This window comes from Geotrypetes seraphini, chromosome 6 (genome assembly GCF_902459505.1).
Source record: "Geotrypetes seraphini chromosome 6, aGeoSer1.1, whole genome shotgun sequence".
Classification (NCBI taxonomy): domain Eukaryota; kingdom Metazoa; phylum Chordata; class Amphibia; order Gymnophiona; family Dermophiidae; genus Geotrypetes; species Geotrypetes seraphini.
This window is the reverse complement of record NC_047089.1, coordinates 87,249,084-87,267,976: the sequence shown is the minus strand read 5'-3', so window position 1 is coordinate 87,267,976 and position 18,893 is coordinate 87,249,084. Positions and strand designations below refer to the sequence as shown.

The 18,893-nt window shown below is 43.3% G+C and overlaps 1 protein-coding gene across 9 annotated transcripts in view; it reads right to left on the bottom strand.

The window, feature by feature from the left end:
• Positions 1–18,893, bottom strand: part of MYCBP2 (MYC binding protein 2) — a 977,923-nt gene that overhangs the window by 454,076 nt on the left and 504,954 nt on the right. For all 9 annotated transcript variants that reach the window (XM_033949399.1, XM_033949405.1, XM_033949401.1 and 6 more), the window contains 2 exons: positions 15,214–15,356; positions 7,226–7,326 (listed from right to left, as the gene is read on the bottom strand). In XM_033949399.1, the coding sequence (XP_033805290.1) occupies positions 7,226–7,326; positions 15,214–15,356 (244 nt within the window). The remainder of the gene's footprint in view (positions 1–7,225; positions 7,327–15,213; positions 15,357–18,893) is intronic.

Genomic DNA, 18,893 nt, shown 5'->3' with positions numbered 1-18,893 from the left:
AGTAGTAGCAGGCAAGTCAGAGTTGCACCCATCAGAGATGGCAAAAAAGCCCAAAAAAGTAAGTGGCTGAAGCTACTATGATGACAATTACTACACATCCAAATGGGATCAGAGAAAAACAATTACCCTACGCTTACATTTCCCATCTAAACTATCACGTTGACTGAAATGCAATGTCATCTGAATTTTCTATCCAATGTTTGTCCTACCTTTCGACAGGAGGAGTAATTCCCCCCCCCCACCGTAACCCTCGTCCCTCCTCCATTATTTTGTATAATAGAGCGCTTTCTCTCCTTCAGGGATTGTTGATTTGCGCTCCTCACTGGGGGGGGGGGGGAGTTTCTCCTCCTCCTGTCGAAAGGTAGGATGAACATTGGATAGAAAATTCATTGAGTCACAAGGGTAGATCCAATCGGATTAGCAGGATTTGGATCAGCTGGAGTGTGGGGATGGGGAGTGCTCTGTAACTCTTAAATACTCTTGCTCTTATTTGCAGCGTAACTGCACCATGGGGAACCAGCTCTTGGATTTATACTACACCGGGAGATGCCCCTGAGGTTGCCCCTGACAAAGGTTACAAAACGAGGCTCTGTAGAGCAATCAGCTGGCACCCCGTATGAACAATAGCAGTCTACAGAATAAGATAAGTTCCTGGCTTTTTAGTAGCTTCATTAATGGTTGATAAACTGATAAGGTTGAGCACTACAGGAGCTTCTCAAACAATGTGAGATTTAGAAACGATATTGAATTATCTACTTTAAATTCTTTAAACATATCATACAAACACCAGGGTTTTAGGGCTAACTAGCTAGGCTTTGTAATATATGCAGTTTAAAAGAAAAAAAAAAAAAAAATTTTGTACTATTAATTGTAGATTTTTAGATTGGCCCACAGGGTGTTCAAAGTGATGTGAGTGGGTAACGTTTTCTGGGCACGTTTGTGCTATTTGTGGTATTGAACCCTAGTGAACTTGAGATAAATCCCTTATCCGAGTTCCTACCTACTGATTCAACACCCTATATGGAATATTCTAGTGTGATTTTTTGCAATAAGTCTAGTTATCCCGTAACCCTGCAGGTGCCTGAAGAAGAAGAGAGCAGTTCTCAACTTGTAGCTTTATGATTTTGTAACGAGTCATTACAAGGCTAGGATATTATTAGACTCGGTTGGTATGACAAGTGTCTTCTTAATTTTACTAAGCTTGATTCTTGGGCAGTGCATCCCTTGTCTCCTCCCCCTCCCCTTGGACATGAACAATACCTTTGGAACAACATCGGACTTCATCTATACCTTAGCTCCAGGTCTCGGTGAAGCCTCTTCAGGCTTCAAAAGGGGAATGAAGAGGAAATGAGAAGACCCTCAGGAGAGACATTGTGCTGCTTAATTAAACCTACCATAAGGTCTATGAACTGTGCAAAGTATATATTTTCCTGTCAGCACAAATAATACTTTTGCAAGACGACTTCATCTTTGCCCTAGAAGCTGACAATTATCTGCTGGCTGTGACACTTGACAGATATTCTATTAAAGGACTTTCCAAGAAATGCTTGGGTCACAAGAAAAGCCATAACTCCAGGTCAGGATGACATGGTCAAGATGACATGAATTGCAGGTAAACCTGCTGACTACAATCAAGCTTAGGAGGGAGGGGGGATCACTGACCTTAGTATTAAAAATGCACTGTTAGGGAAAATAGAGAAATCATATTTAACATTACGCTTCATTATGACTCAACTGCAATTATGTATATCATCCAATCATTAAATATGACAAAGTGTGAAAATCCAATAGAAATTAAGTATGTAATTAGTAGCTTTGCAGGACTCTGTAACCAGGCTCCTAAGCTTGGGTATAAAAGGTCCAATGCAGTTTCTAAAAGGCAGATGGACTGAGCATCACAGACTGCCGGCACTCTGTGTTATTCCTCCGTTAGCCTAACTGCTGTTACTATATCATATTTGGAAGCATTTCTATATAAGCTGTCTTTTGTTTATTCTTATTAAACCTATATTATATACATATAATTTATGACAAAGGCCACTAACCAACTTTGTAGCAGCCCTCTGGACCAACTCCATTCTATTTATATCTTTTCGAGGTACGGTCTCCAAAATTGCACACAGTATTCCAAATGGGGTTTTATCACCTCTCTTTTTCTACTGGCCATTCCTCTCTTTATGCACCCTAGCATCCTCCTGGCTTTGACCGTTGCCTTTTCTATCTATTTTGCCACCTTGAGATCATCAAAACAATCACCCTTAAGTCCCACTCTTCTCCTATGCACAAAAGTTCCTCGCCTCCTATACTATACCTTTCTCCTAGATTTTTGCAGCCCAAGAGAATGATCTTGCATTTTTTAACATTAAATCTTAGTTGCCACTTTCTTGACCATTCTTCAAGCTTCGCCAGATCCCTCCTCACCCTCGGGAGTACCTACTCTATTACAGAGCTTGGTATCATCTGCAAAAAGGAACACTTTGCCAGATAGTCCATACGCAATATCACCCACTAAAATGTTAAATAAAGCCGGCCCCAGGACAGATCCCTGCATCACTCCACTAACATCATCCTTTTCCTCTGAGAAAACTCCATTTATTACTATCCTTTCTCTCCACTTAACCAGCTTTTAATCCAATTTGTCACATTCAGTCTATTTATCAATCTCTTATGCTGCACTATGTTGAAAGCTTTGCTAAAGTCTAAATACCGCACATGGGGAGGGATGGAAAATAGCAGTGTTGGTCATTGGGTGGTGAGGGGAGGAAAACAGCACCATCATCCAATGGAGGCTTGAATATAAACCGAGACCCCCATTTTTGGTCCTTTTTTTTTGTCTAAAAATCTTGGTTTATATTCGAGTATACTGTATACGGTAGCTGTTGCTTTCATTGCCACTTGCAGACTTGGAGAAGCAGCAGCTTGGCACCCAAGGAGGTGTGAGGAGGAAACTGAGACAGATGAGGCAATATAAGTTGGTTCTGATTGGGGCAGAGATGATGTAGCCAGTAATTTTTGTGTTAAAAGTTTTAATGCACATTAAAATTTTAACCTGTTGATTGCATTATTAATGTGATAAATATGTACCATTGTTACATATAGCTATTTAAGGTGGAAGCTTAAATGGTAAATAAAATTTTCCAACAATATGACTACTTTTTCATACCTATTCAGCAAATCGGGGGGAGGGGGGAGAGGAAACTGAGGGACTACTGTACATAGTAACTACCATGTATATTCAGAGCACTACTCTAGTTATGAACTGTGGGAGAGTTCTTTTGTATCAGCATCTCTGAATGTCATAACCCAGTTAAGTGTTTGATTTAGGTCTGCTTGCTGATAGAGAAATTAATTTCCCATATGCATGTATACTTACATGTGTATAGTTTGTATGTATATAAATTTACCTGAACTAAGTGGAGATGTTTCCAGTGGTTAATTCAGGGAAGGGAAAGAGTTTACATGCAAACTTTACAATTGTGAACATATGCATTTAAATTAACCCTGTTAATTTATGTGTGGTTAAGAGCAAATATAAAAGGTGCATAGATTCTTTGTGATTATTTTCAAATAAGAACTGCATGCATGCTTTTGTTTTGAAAATTCACCAGTACCCACTTGAGGAAACTTGAAACATGGGCACTAAACCAGTATCATCTAGGAAACTCATAACATCCATACCAGACATTGGCTCAAACATCTTAGTCACTCTGAAAGTACATCTTGAAAGGATTTCATTATTTCCCAATTTATAATTTATGTCAACTAGCTCTCTCCAATCTACATCTGAAAGATTTAAGTATGCCATAAACAAGCCCTGCACAACATACGGCCCAAAACGGCTCTCACTGCAGCCAGTGCCCGATATGGCTCTCATTCTGCTCTACTGTTCATGGGGCAATGTTCTCCCTAGCATCTTTTATCCAGGCGCTCCACCTGGCTAATTTAGGTGAGCGCCCAGCTGTTTTCCTCGGCTTCCCCCTCAGCGTCCTCCGGATTGCCCCCTAGTCTCACCTTTAAAGCTAATTGTAGCAGCCTGCAGAGTGAACTTAGCAGGCTGCCGTCAGTCTCCACAGCATGTTCCCTCTGCCACGGTCCTGCACCTGACATCAAAGGAGGGGTGGGACCGCAGCAAAGGCCAACTGCAGCCTGTTAGGTTCACTCTGTAGGCTGCTGTAATTAGCTTTAAACATCGGTCCTCGATAAGCGGCGGTGGCGGTCACAGCGCGGAAGACAACCTCGCTAGGTGCGGGAAGCAGTGGAGGTTAAGGTACTGCTCATCGCGAGGGCCCCAGCAGGATGGGGATTGCCTGAGACGCTGGATATGGACACCGGGGACAGGGACAGAAAAGGACCTTGAGGAGGGGCGGAAAAGCAGACTTGAACCAAAAGGAAGGGGGAAGACAGGGCAGATGCTGGACTTGAGAGAGTAGGAGAGGGGAAACACCCTGAATCAAGAAGAGAGAGAGATGCCAGGCCATGGGGAGGGGGAAGACTAAGAGAGTGAGAGAAACAGAAAGACCTGGATCAAAGGTGGGAGGACTCAAAATGTTAGCAGAAAGAAGATAGAGAGGGAGAAACCAGAGGGAGGGAGATGTTAGACTTGGGGTTGTATAGAGGGAAGAGAGAGAAAGAGACTGCAGAGAGGTAGAAAGATTCTGGACCAGGGAGGGAGGAAGGAAGGAGAGAGAGAGAGAAGCAGAGAAAGACTTGGAAGAAAGGAGAACAAATGCTGGACATGGGGATGGGATGGGGGTGGGTGTTGTAAGCAGAAGAAAGACAGAGAGAGAGGCCTGGACCAAAGGGGAAAGACAGGAGGCAGATGTTGGACATGGGGGGGGGTTATAAGCAAAAGAAATACAGAGAGATAAAGAGAGGCCTGGATCAAAGGGGAAAGATGTGAGGCGCAGACAGAAGGGGAGAGACCCTGATGAAGAACAGAGAGATGCAAGATCATAATAGAGGATGGAGAGAGAAGGAGATATGTTACTAATAAGACAGAGGGGTAGAGAGAGTGGGAGGGAGAAAGAGACTAGACCAAAGGGGAATGACAGGAGGAAGAGGCTGGACTATGGGATGAGAAGATAGAAGAGACAGAGGGGGAGAGACCCTGAAAAAGAACAGAGAGATGCATAACAGAAGAGGGAGATATGTTGCCTATGTGAGAGAGAGAGAGAGACAGAGAGGCCCTGAAAAAGAATAGAGAGATACAAGATCATAACAGAGGAGGGAGATATGTTGCCAATAAGAAAGAGAGAGAGAGAGAGAGAAAGAGAAAGAAAGAGAGAGAGAGAGACTAGACCAAAGGGGAAAGACAGGAGGAAGATGCTGGACTATGGGATGTGCAGACAGAGGGGGAGAGACCCTGAAAAAGAACAGAGAGATGCAAGATCACAACAGAGGAGGGAGATATGTTGCCAATAAGAGAGAGAGATAGAGAAAGAAAGAAAGAGAGAGAGGTTAGACCAAAGGGGAAAGACAGAAGGAAGATGCTGAACTATGGGATGTGAAGACAGAAGAGACAGAGGGGGAGAGACCCTGAAAAAGAACAGAGAGATGCAAGATCATAACAGAGGAGGGAGAGAGGGGAAGACCTGGATCAAAGGTGGTGGTAGGTACAAAGGAGAACTGACACTGGATCTGGGGAGGGTAAGCAGAGGGAAAAGAGGTAGAGGCCTGGACCCAAACGGGATGGGACTGGATTGTGAAAGAAATGTTGGATGCACAGTCAGAAGGAAGTCCAACCATAAACTAATTAAATCACTAAATTATTTAGTGATCAAAATGTGTCAGTTTTGAGAATTTATATCTGCTGTGTGTATGTGAAAAATGAAAGGAAAAATAGTAAAGGGGGCAGGATCTGGGGCACAGCTTGGGTGGGTTTAGGGCAGAGCTTGGGAGGTCTGTGGTTGGGGGTACTTAGCTTAAAACAGTTGAGAAACGCTGCTGTAGGCAATCAGACGCTGCCAGTGCCTCTCCTTCTCTCCTGCCCTCTTCGCTGCTGGCACACCCTACTGGCGTCCCAGGGCCCGTCTGGAAGGCCTCTGCACATGAGCGGATGTCAATGTGATAATGTCATCACGGCAATGTCCTTGCACTTCCGGGTGCCTCGAGCCGTAGACACTACCTGCGACCCTCGCTACATTTTCCGACTTCGTTTCAGCCCCAGATCATTTTTGAGTTGTGCAGGCCTGCCATAAACAGTATCTCTTTACTGCATTCTATTCTACCATGTCCACATCTAACTTCACCTTTTCAAGTGCCAACATACTGTACCTACACAGATATTACATTTCTTAGGATTCTTCATTATAAACCATGTATTCACGATTGGCTTTTATTTTGCCCCACTGTTTAATGATACTCTGTCCCACTTTTGTCTGCTAGAGGGCCGCCGCCTGAGCGGACTGCTGGGCACAATGGACCACCAGTCTGACCCAGCAGTGGCAATTCTTATGTTCTGAACAGTGTGTTCTAGTAGATTCACTCCCAATTCTAGTTGTCATTAGCTTATACTCCATTTACTTACAATATTGGTGTTCCCCTCCAGCTTATTTAAAGGTGAAGATATTAGATATTCCATTTAACACAATTTTCCATGTTTATTTTTTTATCTATTCCTTCCAATCACCTATTAATCATGTGTGTCATTCTAGTTAAATGCTACTAAAAATGTACTTGTCAATAGCCACTTGCAATGCACTGCCCCATGAAGATTCAGAGCTTTGTTTATTTTTCTCCGACCTGGGTTCCACTGGATAACATCATTCATATGCAAAGACTGCTATCCCACTTACACTCGGAGAAAATTAAATTAAAGTTTGCTTCCTAATTGTGCTATATACGAGTTATACTGCATTATTTTTAAAAAATAAATCATAAGGAAAAGTTGTATCCTTTAGTCATATAAAAAATTATTAAAACTTTGAGTTAATCAAGTCTTTGTAAATTGTTACCTTTGAAAAATAAGATGCAGACCAAAAAGTTCCTTCTATCACAACATACAACAGTTGTCTGCAGTACAGGCTTCTAACTTTGAATCACTAATTACTTCCTAAAGCTACAGAACAGTTTTCAAAACACAGATAGTGTAAATCCTAATGAATGTTCATGAAAATATGACTTAGAATCACAAAAGAAATTGTTTTGAATAATCTACCTAATGCTAATACATAATTACTGTAACAAAGCAAGAGTTTTGATAATCAAACTGTACTTATATGCATACCTTAGGAATGGCTGCAGCTACTGGTCCTATATATGCTATTATGAGGGGAAGCAGCATAGAAAACAAACTGGAAGAACTCAACAGTTCTGGAATGTCATCCACTGAAATGGAAAAAGGAGAAACTTTGTTTATAATTTCAATTTTCAATTCTCTATAGATTAAACCAGGGATCTCAAAGTCCCTCCTTGAGGGCCGCAATCCAGTCGGGTTTTCAGGATTTCCCCAATGAATATGCACTGAAAGCAATGCATGCACATAGATCTCATGCATATTCATTGGGGAAATACTGAAAACCCGACTGGATTGCGGCCCTCAAGGAGGGACTTTGAGATCCCTGGATTAAACCATTTACCAATTTAACTCACAAAAAAATCCTATTTACTATGTATATTTCATCCTGGCTTGCCTCTCAAATACAGTAGTTACTCATCTGTAGCCACCTATAAAAGTATTATCCAAGGACAGCAGGCATATATTCTCATATGTGGGCGACGTCATCCACGGAACCTGGCACGGTCAAACTGCACTGTCACTTTAAAATTTTTTTAGGACTACCCATACCTCACGCATGCTGGTGCCTTCCCACCCAACATCAGCTAGCAGGACCATCAGTTCAATAATAAAACTAAGAAGCCTATTTTCGGAGAATACCTGCTACAAGTGAATAACTTTGCTTTATCCGAGAACAAGCAGGCATTATATTCTCACATATGGGTCTCCAACAATGTCAGGATTATACCTCTAAGAAGAGGGTTATTGACAACTAACATAATCCTGGCAAAACCAAAAGGGTTGGAGGGAAGTTTGCATTTAAGTAGAGAATATCATTATTGCATACATAAGTAGAGAATAAATTTTGTAGAACTGATTGGCCAAACCAACTATCACACTTGGAATGATTCTCCAAACAATAGTGGGACGTGAATGTATGAATTAAGGACCAGGTGGCTGCTTTGCATATGTCCTCAATGGGAGTGGAACGTAGATGGCTACTGAAGTTGCCATTGCTCAAAATTTATGTACAGTGCCATGACCTTGAAGTGTCAGCCTCGCCCGAGCATAACAAAAAGAGATAAAAGTCTGCCAGCCATGTGGAGATGGTTCTTTTGGTGACAGGAGTTCCAAGTCTGTTAAGATCGAATGATCGGAACAGCTGAGTGGAAGTTCTATGAAGTTTAGTCTGACCCAAGTAATAAACAAGAGCAAATTTACAGTCCAGTGTGAGGAGTGCTACTTCACCAGGGTTAGAACGTGGTCTTGGAAAGAAGACAGGGAGAACTATAGACTAGTTCAGATGAAATTCCAAGATGACCTTTGGGAGGAACTGCAGATGCATGCAAAGAACCACCCTGTCATGGTAGAATGTTGAATATGGTGGATTTAATACTAGTGCTTAAAGTTCACTGACCTGGCATGCAGATGTAAACGATATGAGGAAGACTACTTTCCAAGAGAGATGTTTGAAAGATAAATCAAGAGTGGTTAAAATGGAGGTTTCATCAGAATGGAAAATAACATTAAAGTTCCAAGTAACATGAGGAGGCTTGAGAGGTGGCTTGGTATGGGGTAAAGGCCATTAATGAATCTGGATACCAAAGGATGTACAGATAATGTTTTTTTTGTCCAGTGGTATATGAAAAGCACATATAGCACTGAGATAAACTCTGACAGAAGTAGTTTTGAGACCAGAGTTGGAAAAGTGTAGAAGATAGTCTAGAACTGATGGGAAAGGACAAGTGATTGGATCTAGCGAGTGGAGATTGGATCTAGCGAGTGGATACCAGACAGTGAAGCAAGTCAACTTGAAGTGATAGCAGCGCTGTGTGGAAGGTTTTCTAGAAATTTATTGATAAGAATATCCTTACTGGGTCAGACCATACCCCTGCGGGCCCCATGAAAGGACTGCATGTGCTGGAAGAATATGCCTCTAGAGCAGGGGTAGGGAACTCTGGTCTTCGAGAGCCATATTCCAGTCGGGTTTTCAAGATTTCACCAATGAATATGCATGAGATCTATTTGCATGCACTGCTTTCAATGCATATTCATTTGGGAAATCCTGAAAACCTGACTGGAATACGGCTCTCGAGGACCGTAGTTCCATACCCCTGCTCTAGAGAGCCCAGAAGATGGAAAAGAGGCAGCCCCTCTACCAGGACGGAAGCGGCGGAAATCACGCTCATGACCTAGGACTATCCTCAGGCAAACGAGGTACTCTGGAATCAGTGAGAGTCTGAACCAATCTGTCCAGGTCCTCACAAAAGGAAACTTTTTCAACTTAGCTTAGCAGAATCCGCAGACCAAGCGCAAATCCACAAGGTACGGTGTGCTCCAAAGGCCAGAGACTTGGCAGAAGCTCACAAGAGGTCATACATGGCATCCCAGAGATAAGAAGCACCCAATTCAATTTTGGCAACTTCATGCTTTAGCAAGTCCCAATTCTCAGATTTACTGTCAAGCACATGCTAGGCCCAACAAAAACACACACGAGCCACTAGCCCGCCACACATCAGTGCCTGGACCAACAGAGCAGAGACTCCTAACGTGGAACCCTGCATCACATAGTTATAGTTTGGGTTCCTCTTTCCCATATGCATCACTTTGCACTTATTCACATTAAACGTCATCTGCCATTTTGATGCCCAGTCTCACAAGGTCCTCTTGCAATTTTTCACAATCCTCTTGTGATTCAACAACCATGAACAACTTTGTGTCATCAGCAAATTTAATTATCTCACTAGTTATTTCCATCTCTAGATCATTGATAAATAATTATAAAGCAGTGGTTCCAGTTCGAACCCCACTATTTACCATTCTTCATTCAGAATATTGACCATTTAAACCTACTTTCTGTTTTCTGTCTTTCAACCAGTTCTTAATCCATAATAGGACATTACCTCCTATCCTATAACTTTCTAATTTCCTCAGAAGTCTTTCATGAGGTACTTTGTCAAATGCCTTTTGAAAATCCAAATCCACAATTTCAACGGACTCTCCTTTATCCACATATTCATTGACCCCTTCAAAGAAATGCAGTAACTGGCGAGATCCAGGGTCTTCCAACTGAGAAAGTTGGCTTGGACGTTCTCTATTCCTACCAAGTGGGCCACTGAGAGGGCCTGCAAGTGAAGGTCTGCCCACTGGAATAACATCTAAGACTGCAAGCAGAGAGCCAGACTTCTGGTACCACCCTGTCTGTTTATGTAAGCCACCTCGGTGGCGATGTCCAAAAAGACCCTGACTGCTTTCCCTGACAGGAAAGACTGTAACTGTAGCAAGGCCAACCGAATGGCTCTGATTTCTAGACAATTGATGGACCACTTGCCCAGGAGAGAGAGCAGTCACAGCAGAGGACCACCCAGCCATCAGTTGCGAGTGTCACTCATCTGTCAATTTAGAGTGGCATGCCCCTCACTAAGTTCGCCCCTTGGAGCCACCAGTGCAGGCTGTGCTTTGTCTCTGCCATCCAGGAGAGTCACATCTGCAGCGAGTGCTGTTGTGGGGACCATCTGGACAGAAGGGAGTGCTGGAGAGGGCAAATATGAGCCATTGCCTAGAGCACCATTTCTAAGGAGGCTGCCATCGAGTCCTGCACCTGCAGATACAGCCAGGCCATGGGGTTTGGAAGGGCCAAGATCACAAAGATCTGAGTCCTGAGCTTCTGTTTGTGTGGCTCAGGAAGAAAAACATGGCCCTTTGCCATGTTGAGGAGGATTCCCAGATACTTCAAACACTGAGTCAGCTGAAGATAACTTTCCTGACAGTTGACTATCCAGCCCAGGTCCTGTAAGAGGTTCATCACCCTCTGGTCTATGCACCTGTGAGAGGGTCCTGATCAGCCAATCATCCATATAATGATGCACCTGGATTCCCATCCAGTGAAGATAGGTTGCTACAACAACCATCACCTTGGTAAAGGTGCAGGGAGCTGTGGCCACACTGAAGGGTAATGCCACAAACTGGAAGTGATGGTGAAGCACGTGAAATCTCAGACATCTCTTGTGAGCTGGAAAGATGGGAGTGTGAAGATACTCCTCCGTCAAATCCAGAGAGGTAAGGAACTCTCCTGGAGTCACCACCGCTATGACAGAGCGGACCATTTCCATGTGAAAGTGGGATACTTTCAGGGTCTCATTTACAGATTTTAAATCCAGAATGGTCCTCCACTTTTCTGTGTCTTTCTTGGGCACTCTGAAGTATAAAGAGTATCTGCCTGAGCCCGATTCTTCTTTGGGAACTGGTTCTATGGCATGAATATCAAGAGTGTTTGCACTGTTGCTCAGGCTCTGACCTGTTTCTCTGGGCATCCAACTGGGGAGTCGAGAAACATATCTGGAGGGGGGCCGATAAAACTTGATCATGTGCCCCTCCCTGATAATGTCCAGCGGTCAGATGAGATCTGTTCCCATTTGTCCTTGAATGCTGACAGTCATCCTTTGATATAAGGAGGATCAACTGTCCTCCTGGCATCATTACCGCTTCTTGGAGGCACAGCCACCGCAGGAACTCATGGATTGTTGGTGCCAATAATCACCAAATCTCTGTCTGGACCCTGAAAGGGCATCTGAAAGGAGTAGCCGGAGGAAAATTGGTAAGCTGTCCTGGAGGCTCAAAAATTCTATTACCTCTGACAGGTCACTGGCTTCTACTATACAGGAGAGATTTGGGGCAGTGATCCACCACAATGGCCATGAAGTTATTTAGCCCTTTGCCAAACAGCATCTGCCCCTTGAAGGGTAATCTGCTGAGAGTGGCCTTGAGGCCAAGTCATCCACCCACTGTTTAATCCAGAGCATCCATGAGATCGAAATAGAGTAAGCTGAAATCTTGCCCAGGACTCTAATGATGTCATAAAGAGCATCAGTCACGTAATCCACGCCTTCCTTAAACATTTGGGCACAGAAGTCCCAAGCTCTGAGGGACTCATCCACAATCTGATATGGCAGGCACGCACCACAAAGAAGGCAGATTTTGCAGCTTTGATTCCCAAAGCCAATGTCTCAAACTGCCTTTTTCAGAACCGCATCCACTCTGAGGTCCTACACGTCTTTCAGCATCACTCCACCTTCCCTAGGAAGAGAGGTGCACTTGATTACTTGCGCCACTGCAGAATCCATCTTCGGTTGGACAAACAGCTGCTGAAAGTTCAGAGCCATAGAACAAAGCCGAAACATAGCTTTAGCCACTTTAAGTGAGCCTTCAGGATTCCCCCACTGGTCAGTGACCAAAGAAAAAAACAGAGTAGAGCAGAACACACCTTCTGAGTTTGTTTGCAGAAAGAATAACTGAGGGGGTTGCTGTGCTCCACTGCAGAAGAGGATTTTTCAAGTTCTTTTTTTTTTTAAGTATCTTTATTAGCAATTGTAACGGGAACCATACAACCAATAATGGTGAGAGCAGAGAAAAACAGAGCACGCACAGAAACAACAATGGAAACTATGACAGCAGATGGTTCATAGGGCAGAAACCTCGTGGCTGGATGTCCCACACAATTGACATTTTATGTGTAATATACAAAACCCCCGAAACAAACACACTCAAACCCTAAACTCCCGGCCACAAGCCACAACAGTCAGACAACAAACAACCCACAAGCAAACCTCCAAACATCCAGCAGACCCAAACACACCCAAGCACCCACGCGTGCAGCCACCCAGGGGAGTAGCAAAGAAAGAAAGAAAAAAAGAGAGAAACGGTCTCCATCCCAAAAAAGAAATAAGGGTATGGAGTCCGTGGTCTCCGACTCCGAGCTGGAACAGAAAGTTAAAGCCCACTAGCAGAGAGCATGATACCCCCGGAGGGCAAGGGTCCCACACCGGGGAACACGCGAAAGTTCATACCGCCCCACCTCCGCTAGTCGAGCAAGCCACTGCGGGAAGGAGGCCACGGAATCAACCTCCCAATGGTGCAACAATAGCTTTTTTACCACCAAGACAGCCATGTAAAGAACCCTACGCTGAGGTAACGTAAGCCCTCCCTCAATCAAGTCCCGTTGATCTCCCAAGAGCAAGAAACCATAGCTCCAGGGCACAGCGCGCCGAACAAGGCGTTCCAAAAATGGAAGAACTTGCAGCCTTAAAGCGGAGGAAGGGCATTCCAAGAAATGGTGGAGAAGGGTACCTAGAGAGTGATTACATTTAGTACAAGTCGCTCCTTCCCAAAGTCCCATGCGAGCCCCCTGTGCCCGGGAGATATATGCTCGATGCAAAATTTTAAATTGCATTTCCCGAAGATCCGTGGAACTCCCCAAGGCATGCACATTGGCAAAAAGATCAAGAAATGCCTTGCAGTCAAGAGGAAGATCAAGCTCCAATTGCCAGTGCGAGGCCAGTCGATCCACGGATCCCAAATACGAAGCATTCTTCAGAATCTGATACCAGATAGATAATTTGTTGAAAACAGGAGGCACCTGGAAGAACTGAACATCCAAGGGACCACAGAGCCAAGCATCCCCCCACTTGCGACCAAGGGACAAATAGTAGTGCCGAACCTGAAGGTAAGCCCAAAAATGAGTCTGGGGCAGGTGCCAGTGAGATTGCAGTTGGGCAAAGGTAGGAAACTGCCCACCCCCCACTGTTAGGAAGTCATGTAAGCGATCCTCCAGCGCCGTGGTCACCATGTGGGAGATCTCCATCGCCCACTGTCCCCACTGCGCCGGAGCAGAAGGTGAAGTCGGCGCCGCCGCCATTTTAGCCTCAGGGAAGGCAGAGCGATTTTTATGAGCCTTCGCGGAGCGCACTGGCATCCCGGTCACAAACCACCACTCCAAAGGCTCCGCACTGCACTGCACCTCAAGAAGGCCTCCGGAGTAAGCAGCACCGATCGGGCAGTATTTTAACGTGAGTTTAGCCGATATTAGGAGACCCGGGGTCAGGGAGCTCGAGGGCACACGTCTTCTCACAGCAAACGCATCACGCAAACGCATCACATGACCCCCCTCTTCAAGTTCTTAAAGGAATATCCTTCTGCACTTCAAAGAACATGTGGATTAACAGCTGAAGTATGGACTCCTGTGTATCCACAACAGAATACAAGTATATTTTCTCTGTATTAACTTCATGGGTAAATGCAGAGAACAACTCCAACAGTTAACACAAAGGTTTTGGAGTTACCATACAGTAATTTACCATATACGAACTGCTACACTTTATCGTACTTTAGGCAAAGACTCCCTGTGTTACTAAAGTAGAGGTGCAAATATTTTAGACATTACAGTTAAAGATACCCTGCCCCCATTTGACTTTTTTTGCTATATTTATGTACAGGCACTATTAGATCAACAGACAATTCCAATAATGCTTATACATTGCAAGGGTAAGGAGTAGGAACTCTTCAATTACTGAGATGCATTCTTCAACAAGATACAAAAGTTAACGTTTTTGTGTTTTTACTACATCTTGTTACTGAGAAAAAACTGTCTTCCTCAGCACAAGCATCTTGCTCCATTCACGCACCAACTAGCTAAACCACTAGTCTATCACTGCTCAGAAATACCCCTCATGAAAATTGTCAACGATCCATCTAATTAATTACCTTATGATCAGAATTTTTAAAGGGAATTTTAAAACTATTCAAGATGTATTATTTGAAGTTAAAATGATCAGATACTTTTCAATTTTCAATAAAGAACTCAAAGATATAAGACAAAATTTTATTGCCTTGCAATCACACATCAGCCCCCACTCCCTTTCAGTTTATCATCGAAATGCCTTTTATGACTAACATTTTTTGAAATCATCATATTTTGCTCAAACTGTTCTGACAAAAAAAAAGTGCTTACTCCTGAAAACCCTGTCAGCATTTATTGCTGTGTAAAACAATTACATTTCTCAATATTTTTCCTACTTGGTTGGCAGCTCTAAATTCTTGACTTTTCAACCACGTCCAACAGATAACCGAACAATGATTAATGACAGTCTTGACCATATTTACTCCCATCACTACCTCACTAAAAAAGCACAAACAGTTGTGGAGGAGAAATTAGATCTTACCATCAACTGCAAGGGCCCTGTGCAAAAGATCTTTGGCAGCTCGAACCACAGCACTCACAACAGAGAGTGATCTACTGCAATTTTTATCTTCTTCATTAGCTTTACTCAGAAGCTGGGACTGCAGGTCTCCATCATATTCACTCCTGGAAAGAATATGTGATTTAGTTAAAACTGATCCAAACATACATTTATCATATATGAACACTTAGTTGAAGATAGCAATGATATTTACCTGTAGCAGGTACAAGTATTCTCCAAGGACAGCAAACATATATTCTCACATTTGAATGACATCATCCACAGAACCCACAGAACTGTTAAGTGCATTGTTGCTTTAAATCTTTAGGCAATGTCCATATCACATGCATGCTAATGCCTTCCCACCCAACATCAGTTCACAGGACCATTGGTTCAACAGCAAAGCTAAGAAGCCAACTAGAGGTGCTGGATGGGTTGTGAGAATATATGCCTATTGTTCTCAAAGAACATCTGAAATAGGTAAGTATCCTTACTTTCTCCAACATCAAGCAGGCATTATATTCCCACATGTGGGACTTCCAAACTGCCAGGCTCATGTCTCTGGAAGAGGTTAAATATTGAATATACAGAAACCTGGTGAAATCCAATGGGGTTGGAGGGAAAGTTGAATTTAAGTAGAACTATTTGTCCAAATTGAATCTCTCTCATGGAAGTATGCTCTAAACCAGTGGTTCCCAACCCTGTCCTGGAGAACCCCCAGGCCAGTCGGGTTTTCAGGATAGCCCTAATGAATATGCATGAGAGAGATCTGCATATAATGGAGGTGCCAGGCATGCAATCTGCTCCATGCATATTCATTAGGGCTGGCCTGGGGGTCCTCCAGGTCAGGGTTGGGAACCAATGCTCTAAACCAGGGATGCCCACACTTTTTGGGCTTGCGAGCTACTTTTAAAATGACCAAGTCAAAATGATCTACCAACAATAAAATTTTAAAAAAAAACACAAAGCACACTGTACGCAGAGAAAATGTTAATTATCATTTATATTCCATGGGTTTTCAAAAAGGTCAAGGCAGATGAATTTATGCAATGTCACCTCAGGAACAACTATACAAAAATAGACAAATACACCCCCTCCCTTTTTACTAAACCACGATCGTGTTATTTAGCATAGGGAGCTGCGCTGAATGCCCTGCGCTGCTCTCGATGCTCATAAGCTCCCTGCGCTAAAAAACGCTATTGCGGTTTAGTAAAAGGGGGGGCCATAGTGCAAAATATAGACAGCAGATATAAATTCTCAAAACAGACACATTTTGATCACTAAATTGAAAATAAAATCATTTTTCCTACCTTTGTTGTCTGGTGATTTCATGAGTCTCTGGTTGTACTTTATTCTTCTGACTGTGCATCCAATATTTCTTCCCTTCTTTCAGTTTGCTGTATGCTTCCAGACCTCATTCCCTCTGCCAACTTTTTCTTCCTCTCTCCCTGTTCCCCTCCCCTTTCTTTCTGTCTTTCTCTCTCCATGCCCCTTTTCTTTCTTTCTGTCTCCCTGCCCCTCTTTCTTTGTCTGTCTTTCTCTCTCCATGCCCCCTTTCTTTCTTTCTGTCTCCCTGCTCCCCCTTCTTTCTGTCTCCCTGCCTGCTCCCAAGCCATTGCCGCTGCCATCAGGGAACAGGCCTCCAAAGCACCACCGCCGCAATCGGAGAACAGGTCTCCAAACCACCGCCGCCCCAAGCTCTCCTTGCTTCCCCACACAGAAGTGTCGGGCCAACCAGATTTCCTCTCCCTGTCATTTCTGAAGTCGGAGAGGAAGTTCTGGGCCAGCCAGGCAGCGATTGGCTGGCCCGGATTTTCCTCTCCGATGTCAGAATGGACGTTGGGTGGGGGAAGTTGGTTGGCTCGGGGCTTCTGAGTCAGGAAACAAGTAGAACGCAAAGGCAATGCAATCGACTTGCGTTGCCTTCACAATCGACCATTTGGGCACTCCTGCTCTAAACAGTACTGAAAGGGAAAACGTATGAACTGAGAACCAAATAGCCACTTTGCAGATATGCTCAATCAATGCAGAGCGAAAATGAGCTATCGAAGTAGTCATGGCCTGTACATTGTGAGTCGTTACATGATCTTGCAGCGTCGACCTAGCCTAAGTATAAGCAAAGGAGATTCAGTCCACTAGCCGACTGGAGATGGTACTTTTATAAAAGCAAGTCCTAGCTTATTAAAATTAAAGACAAAAAAGAGCTGGGAAGACTTTCTATGTGGTTTAGTCCAGGCCAAGGTAGTATGCCAGAGCGAACTTGCAGTCCAAGCTGTGAAGGACTGCTTCTTCAGGATAGGAATGTATATGGTTTGTCCATCAATTGTCTACCCTCAACTCGTTAATTCCATTCGATATACTGTGCTTTACATACTCGCTGCCTCCTTCTGCTTATTCACAATGGCGTTCTCTCACTGGAGTGTTGTCTTCTATGCATATACGATTTGACTATATGACTTCCAAAAATACTATTTACCACTGGTCTTCTTTGTCTCTATTAAAAGGCAAGGCGATATCATCCTTCTATAGTATTTTAAGAGATCACTCCTTCACTTTTTCACTTCACTCTATGAAGCACTGGGACGCTATACTTACCACTCCGCTTTCCGACATTGATTGGGAGCTTTTCTGGTCATCAACAAATCGCCCGCTTTTATCTTCTAGAGTATCACAATCAATGTACTTTCTTATGTGGCAGGCAATATGGACCCCACTTCGCATGTGGAAAGCTAACTTAAAGCAAGACTCTGTTTGCTGGAACTGTTTGAAAGAGGAAGGAACTCTTGATCATATGTTATTTCATTGTACTCTAGTTCGTTCTTTTTGGACCTACGTCTGGAACACCATACAATCTATTACTAACTGCTCAGAAGAAATCTCTATGGACATTGTAATCCTTCGCTCTCAACACCCATGTTTCACACAATCAAATTGTCCATCTAAACTCATTGATACCATGTTGGTGACTGCTCTCATGCACATTCTAAAAAATTGGAAATCACCTTCGCTACTAGATTATACTTTTTGGTGGAACTCTCTGAGTATGTATCATAGATTTGAATCCTATGCATATGAGAAGAGAGTTACATTCCGAACCTGCATGAACTTGAAATATAACAAATCTCCATGGTCATTCTTAGATTCCTATGTGCGCTCATCTTCTTAGATACTCCTGTTATCCTTTTCTTCTCTTCTCTCTTTCATTTTTCTTTCCTTTTTCCTTTACTGCTCTCTCTCATCTTTATCTTATATATCCCTTACATGCATCTTCAATAATTGGAGCCTTTGCTCCTATACAGTTAAACATAGATTTGTATACTCTATATACAGAAAGCTTTATTTTGTTTCTATGTACTTTAAATGATTATTGTATCCTTTAAAATACTTAATAAAAATTTATTGAACTAAAAAAAAAAAAAAAAAAAAGGAATGTGGCTTTGAAAATAAAACAAGCAAAACAATGAACTGTTTGAGGTGGAATGCAAAAACTAGTTTAGGAAGGAATTTTGTATATGATCAAAGCACTACTCTGTCAAGGAGGGGACTCTGATCAACCTGTCATCTAGATAAGGGTGAACCTGCAACCCCATCTTCCTCGGATGAGCCACCACTACCACCCTCACCTTGGTGAAGGTCTGGGGCGCTGTTGCTATCCCAAAGGG